Genomic DNA, 7500 nt, shown 5'->3' with positions numbered 1-7500 from the left:
CCTTTGTATGACTAAAACATCCGAATCTCTCTCTCCCTTTCTCTCTCTCTCTCCCCCTCCCCTCTTTCTCTCCCTCTCTCTCCCTCTCCTTCTCTCTCTCCCTCCCTCTCTCTCCCTATCTCTCTCTCCCTCCCTCTCTCTCTCCCTCCCTCCCCCCCCCCCCTCTCGCTTGCTCGATCCCCTTATCGTCCAATCCTTCCATCATCTTTTTTGAATATATCTTTCTTCCTCCCTCTGTCTCTCTAATACTTTTCATACCCAGTGGTGGGTGGGAAAAAGAACATGTACATTTGTCTATCTGGTAACCATGGTAAAATAAGATTAATTTTCGTCTCATTATCTCCCCCCCCCCCTCCCCCCCCCCCACACACACCTCTCTGTCTCTCTTCTTTCCCTGTCTCTCTTACTTATTATCTCTCTCTCATTCTTTAATTTTCTCTCTTTCATGTTCTCTCTCTCTTCCCTCTCTTTCACTCTCTCTCCCCTTTGTCTTGAATTTGCCTGTCTCTCTGTCTCTCTCTCTCTCTCTCGCGTTCGCGCGCGTGCGCGTGCGTTTAGTCACTGACACTTTCTATAATGTGTTTTCTTCATAATACATACCTCTCTGGACTTGTCAATAAAGTCAGTATGATAGAAGAGGGGAAGTTAAAAGAAAATATTCTGGTCGACAGTCGAAAATTCAACCAGCGCACAACACACTAAAAAAAAAAAAAAGAAAGAAAAAAAATGCGTTTCCCTTGATCGGTTTCACTTAATTCACAACCAAATATAAATCCGTCTGTTCACCCCCCCCCCCCCCCCCCCCCCCCCAAAAAAAAACCCCTTAAGAGAGAGAGAGAGAAACAAAAACAGAAAAAAACCCACAACACTGCTGTTCTTCCAAGCTAGTTTCCCGACCCACATACACAGCAATACACTTGACATTACATAAACAGCAACGGGAACAGCAGTATGAAACAAAGGCAACAACAACAACAACAACAATAACAGCAGCAGCAGCAGAAACAACAACAAAAACATGAGACAAAAACGATATTAAATTTCTTTTTTTAAATCCGAAGGACAGAAACAGTATAGTTGTTAGATGAACGAAAATGCTGAACTGACAGAGAGCAAAACACACATCAACACCAAACAAAGCAAACTACTGCCAATAAAAAACAAGAACCTCAGTAACATTCATAGTATCATATTGGTGTATATAGATTTTGTTTTTCTCACTTCAGTGTCCTCATGTGCTCTTGTGTGATCTAATGTTCTATTGTATATGTGTTGTCTCATGTGAGGTGCTTATTGTCAATTTTATGGGGACTTTGCGACATATAAGTACAATATATTATCATTATCAACAAAACGAAAACGAAAAAAAAACTGTACAAAAACAAGAGTCTCAAAACAACAAAATCACAAGGGCTCATAAATACTAATAACAGAATAGCATTGACAGGAAAAGAGTATATACTTTAAAACAAATTAAGCAGGCAGAGAGTGGAAGATATCTTATCCAATACAAACTGATACTGAACTGTTCTCTGAAACGGATACAGAAACAAACGCCCCAACACAACACAGAACACTGCGCAAGGACAATTGAAATGAGAAAAAGACGGGCGCAATAGCCAAGTGGTTAAAGCGCTGGACTGTCAATCTGAGGGTCCCGGGTTCGAATCACGGTGACGGCGCCTGGTGGGTGAAGGGTGGAGATTTTTCCGATCTCCCAGGTCAACATATGTGCAGACCTGCTAGTGCCTGAACCCCCTTCGTGTGTATATGCAAGCCGAAGATCAAATACGCACGTTAAAGATCCTGTAATCCATGTCAGCGTTCGGTGGGTTATGGAAACAAGAACATACCCAGCATGCACACCCCCGAAAACGGAGTATGGCTGCCTACATGGCGGGGTAAAAACGGTCATACACGTAAAAGCCCACTCGTGTGCATCCGAGTGAACGTGGGAGTTGCAGCCCACGAACGCAGAAGAAGAAGAAGAAGAAATAAGAAAAAGAAAAGCAAGAACAAAAACAAACAACTGCACAAAAAGACAACAACAACAACAACATCAACAAAATCCCCACACCAACAACCCATCCGGAGCAGACAACAAACAGAAAAAAAACAAACAAACAAACACGATGATAACACACTTACCTCAAAGCGAAGCTCTCCCAGCGGGGGCCGTGCATACGGGATTCCCAGGTACTTCTCCACCCGTTTGCCCCCTTCCACCGTCTCCACCAGCCCCCTCACCCTCCCGTACATTGTCTGGCGTTCCATGAACCGACGTCCTACCACCGTTGTCACCATCCACGGAGACGTCCACATCATCACCATCAGCCACGCTGCAGCCACTCTGGGGCAAGACAGCTTCATCAGACACAGCGTCCTGGAGGAGGAAGAGGAGGAGGAGGAAGAGGAATGTCTGGAGGAGGAGTGAGTCCTTGCCATTGTCGGCTGGTGGTTCGTTAGAAATGAAACTGTTGCTGCTCTTGATGACTATGGTTTTAAGGTGACGAGGAGGAGTATACAGGTTGTTGTTGGTGATGTTGTTTTGCTAATGCTGCTGCTGCTGCTGCTGTTGTTGTTGCTGCTGTTGATACCACTGCTGTTGCTGCTGCTGATGGCAACGGTGTTGGTTCTATTAGTTAGGAGATGGGAAAATAAACTAGGGACGATGATGGTTGTCGCTTTGATCAGCTGCTGTTTTTCATGTGCTACTGCTGCGGAGCTGCTGTTACTGTTCTCAGCCGTGCTGTACTGACTGTTTTGTTATCCTTCGATCTTTATCGCCTCCTCTTTTTCTACCTGAACTTATTCTATGCTGCAAGATTGCCCTAAAAATGTCACAAAACCTCCATAATTTTGACAACGTTTAATTTCTCCTGGGATAGTCCGTTGGTTCAAGATGGAGCGTTTCCCTTTGTTGAACATGTTTATCAAACACTCCAGAAAGTAACCAAAGAATATGCTCTCAGCTTGATTTGATCAGAATATTTGTTGAAGCCTTCTCGAGCGAAAACGAATTTATTCAATCCTTTTTGATGCTACTTAGTCAGGTCACTCAATGATGCTTCCTGGACTAACGAGGAGCTATCTTATTCTTTTCTTTCTATACAGAAAGCTGATAGTGTGTTCTGCGTTGTACTTTGAAGCTATTCTGAAAGGACGCAATTTAACCCACACTGACGTATATATGACGGAAAGTGGAAAGCTAAATGAAGAAAAACAAAACGCTCTAGGCACAGTATAACACCATAAAGGTGGGACGCTAAACTGAAGAAAAAAGAAATCGACAAAATCAAAGCATTCCAACCATGTTTCAGATTGTGCTTTAAGTGGACATAATGGCCAATGTTATCGCCCACTTCATCAACATCCTTGCATTCCAGAAGTTTGGGGGGTTTTTTTTGTTTGTTTTTTGTTCACCGAACCCACCACTGCCACCGCCACCACCACTACAATACCTTATCAATCACAGCGCTGAGCAGGAGAAAGGTTGAGATATTAGTTGATGAAACAACGGACATGAAAACCAGGGGGCTGGTGGGTGGAGGGAGGGAGGGAGGGAGGGAGGTTGTTACAAGGAAAACCCTTGCTTTCAACACAACAAGCAAATCAGTACCGGTTCCGATAAATAATGCAGTTTAACGACCTTTTGGCCAAAACAAAAATAACTTCCAAGTTGCTCAGAGCTGGTGTGGGTCTTTTCAGTACAGTGGCGATAAGGAGGAACTGAGTGGGGTTTTTTTATATTATTTTTTATCCCTTTGCTACAATCAAAGCGAACGTTCTGGTATTATCTCTCGGTCCGGCAGACTTTACCTGCAGACGTTGAGAGAAGTAGGGGGACGGGGATCGGGGGAAAGGAAGGTTGGGGGGGATGGGGAGGAAGGGAGTGGAGGCCGCAGAAGGTGTGACTGACTAAGTACTGCTAAGTCCACTGAGAAGAACGCTCGTTCAGGTCCACAGGGCTGGGTCCTTGTGACGGACTGGTGATGGTGCTCGGTGGATGTCCTCGCCCTCCGCCACTGGTCGGTGCGAGCTGACTGCTCTCTGGCCTCACTTCCACTTCCACCAATGCCATGCACTGTCTGAAACAAAACAACGGCACCACAGTTCCTTTTATAGCCTGGCAAGGAGTTTGCTGGCCGGTCGTCACGGGACCGAGACATGACTTTGGCCGCGGCCTCTGCTGACTTCCACGTGCATTGCCGCGTGCGGCGCGCGACGGAAGTGGTTCACACACACACACACACACACACACACACACACACACACGACCGCGCGTGCGCACACACAGGTATCCCCGCAAAGCGCGCACGCTCGCACATATATGCAAGTATATACGGACACAACTCCCCCCCCCCCCACCACCACCACCAACCCCACCCCCACCCCACACACACTCTGTCTGTCTGTCTGTCTGTCTGTATGTATCTCTCTCTCTCTCTCTCTCTCTCTCTCTCTCTCACATACCCACGCACACACACACACACGCGTGCACGCACGCACATTCTCTCTCTCTCTCTCTCTCTCTCTCTCTCTCTCTCTCTCTCTCATTCCGATACTGACGAAGCTAGATTATCTTTAAACTGAATTGCATTATATTCGTTCGGAAGACAGCCGTGAAAGCACTCATGATGATACTTCGCCCTGCTTCAAAACCCTCAGAGTATTTATTACAAGTGTTCGTAGTGCTATCTGCGCACTGCATATATGTATGTATGTATGTTAGAGAGAGAGAGAGAGAGAGAGAGAGAGAGAGAGAGAGAGAGAATCAGTATCAGTAGCTCAAGGAGGCGTCACTGCGTTCGGACAAATCCATGTACGCTACACCACATCTGCCAAGCAGATGCCTGACCAGCAGCGTAACCCAACGCGCTTAGAGAGAGAGAGAGAGAGAGAGAGAGAGAGAGAGAGAGAGAGAGAGAAAGAGAGAGAGAATAAGACGAGAGTGAGAGAGTGAGAGACGAGGGGGTGGGGTGGGGGTTAGTGAGAGGGGTGGGACAGATGGGAAAATGGAGAGAGACAGACAGGCAGACAGACAGACAGACAGACAGGAACAGAGCGATGAAACTGAATAAAGCAAAATAGGTTTGTTTGGTATTCTTTGTTTTAAATCAGCTTATTGAAGTTTGAAGGAATCGATATTGTTCTCATAATCAAAACCGCAAACAGTACATTAAAGCAAATTATTCGCACACACACACACACACGCGCGCGCGCGCGCAACTACAAGCACGCACATCCATACGCACGCACGGGCACATACAAACATACGCACACTTGCAGAGATGGTTGCAAAAGTGATTCATGAAACAAAATTAGTCAAACCATTATATACGAGACGCTACGTTTCAAGAGACAAACCCAATGAAAAGGAAATCTTTTCAAATAATAGCTACAGTACTTTCTCTGTGTCAGCTCTGCGCTGAAGACACAGCGCGAATATATTCTCTGACACCTAAAACCTGCTTTACTAGTAATGCATTAATTCTGTTTTGTTTTGTTTTTCAAGTGAGAATTTGTTTTTAAATTCTAAACTTGAAAATGACAATGTTGAAGACGTCTTCATAACTGATACTGAACTCTCTTCCATTTCAAAGATTACACTAAGATATAACCTTCTGTTTTTCGGGGTTTTTTAAATTTTTTAATTTTATTATTATTATTTTTTTAATCGTTTTAGAATCTGCAAGATTTCAAAAAATCAGTTTCTCTGGCGTGTTTAAGCGTGCTGGTTAATCTAAATACGTTACACAACATGTGCTTTAGGGGGGAAATGTATGTATGTATGTATGCATATATGTATATAGATAGATAAATAGACAGATAGAGAAGCAGACGCTTAATCTACACGTAAACCTATCACGCTGTTTACCGCCTTGACAGCCTCCCAATAGGCGTATAACTTATCTCCTATTTCGTTCGTGGGCTGCGACTGGCGTATGAACGACTGGGCTTTTATGTGCATGACTGTTGCCGGGTATGTTCTTGTTCCCAGAACCCACCCAACGCTTTTATTATTATTATTATTATTATTATTATTATTATTATTATTATTATTATTATTTGTTTATTTATTTATTTATTTATTTTTTTTTTTTTTACGCCTATAGTTGACTTCATCAAGGTTTTGCGCCTTATACATATTATTATTTGTAGTAGCAGTTCTTTTTTATGTATTTATCTATTATTATTATTATTATTATTATTATTATTATCATCATCATCATTATTATTATTATATTTTATTTTATTTATTTTATTTTTATTTTTATTTTTTTCTCAAGGTCTGACTAAGCGCGTTGGGTTACGCTGCTGGTCAGGCATCTGCTTGGCAGATGTGGTGTAGCGTATATGGATTTGTCCGAACGCAGTGACGCCTCCTTGAGCTACTGAAACTGAAACTGAAACTGACAAGGGTTACGGGATCTTTATTAACGTGCGTATTTGATCTTCTGCATGCGTGTACACACGAAGGGGGTTCAGGCACTGGCAGGTCTCCGTATCTGTTGACCCGGGAGATCGGAAAATATCTCCACCCTACACCCACCTAGGCGCCGTGACCAAGAGTCGAACCCGGGACCCTCAGATTTAACGTCCAAAGCTTTAACCACAGTAAACTTGGCATGTCTTTAAAACTTGTGATTTTAACTCTCTCAATACGAACAGAGAAAGAGACGACGTAACAGCGTTTCATCCCAATTACCATCATCAAAATATTGCAAGCGGAAGGCTCTTATACTGAAGACGTGAATGTTGACAAAGAATACCACAGTTCTGACGACGGAAGCTAAAGGTTGGGTCATTCAGACACCCACTGGACATCCGAGGGGTCTGTGTAGAGGAGAAGAGAGGACTGGCCGTACTGAGTGAGTTAAACAGCTTCTTCAAGCAAGGGCACAGGGATGGAAGCTTTACAGGCTGGTTAAATAGCAAGCAGTGAGAAAAATTCAGGTAAAAATCAGGTAAACCTGGGCAGGTAAAAAAAAAAAAAAAAAAAAAAAACCTGCACGCAAAACAATTCAACTCACACTCCCACACACAGCCACCGCCCTCCCTGCACAACATCATCCTACATATTACCCGAGTGCAAAAAGATTCCCCATACAATACAATACAATACAATACAACACATCTTTATTCCTCCATTTGGAAATTAAATTGTACATCCACAGGCTCGTCACTCACCCTTCACAATATCTCAGCCAACAGCCAAGTCCAACAAATTCGCAACATGACAGATAATAATATTAATAATAATAATGATAATAATAATAATGGATACTTATATAGCACACTATCCAGAAATCTGCTCTGGGTGCTTTACAAAAAATGCGTGTGTGTGCGTTTGTTGACTCCTCCTCCCTCCCTCCTTCCCCCAACCCTACCCTACCCTCCCCAACCCCCCCGCCCCCCACCCCTCAACCCCTCCCACCACTGCCACCACCACCACCACCACCATCACTTTCAACCCACTCACCACAGAGATATCACGCA

General features: G+C 43.9%; 1 protein-coding gene across 1 annotated transcript in view; it reads right to left on the bottom strand.

Annotated features, from left to right (window-relative positions):
* LOC143294647 (acetylcholinesterase-like) overlaps positions 1-7500 on the bottom strand; it is a 204373-nt gene that overhangs the window by 162248 nt on the left and 34625 nt on the right. Inside the window, exon 2 of the mRNA XM_076606024.1 lies at positions 2149-4088. Within this exon, the coding sequence (XP_076462139.1) occupies positions 2149-2445 (297 nt within the window). The 5' untranslated portion in view covers positions 2446-4088. The remainder of the gene's footprint in view (positions 1-2148; positions 4089-7500) is intronic.

Source organism: Babylonia areolata, chromosome 20 (assembly GCF_041734735.1).
Source record: "Babylonia areolata isolate BAREFJ2019XMU chromosome 20, ASM4173473v1, whole genome shotgun sequence".
In the NCBI taxonomy this organism is placed as follows: Eukaryota; Metazoa; Mollusca; class Gastropoda; order Neogastropoda; family Buccinidae; genus Babylonia; species Babylonia areolata.
Note: the sequence above shows the minus strand (reverse complement) of the source record. Positions and strands in the feature narration are given on the sequence as shown.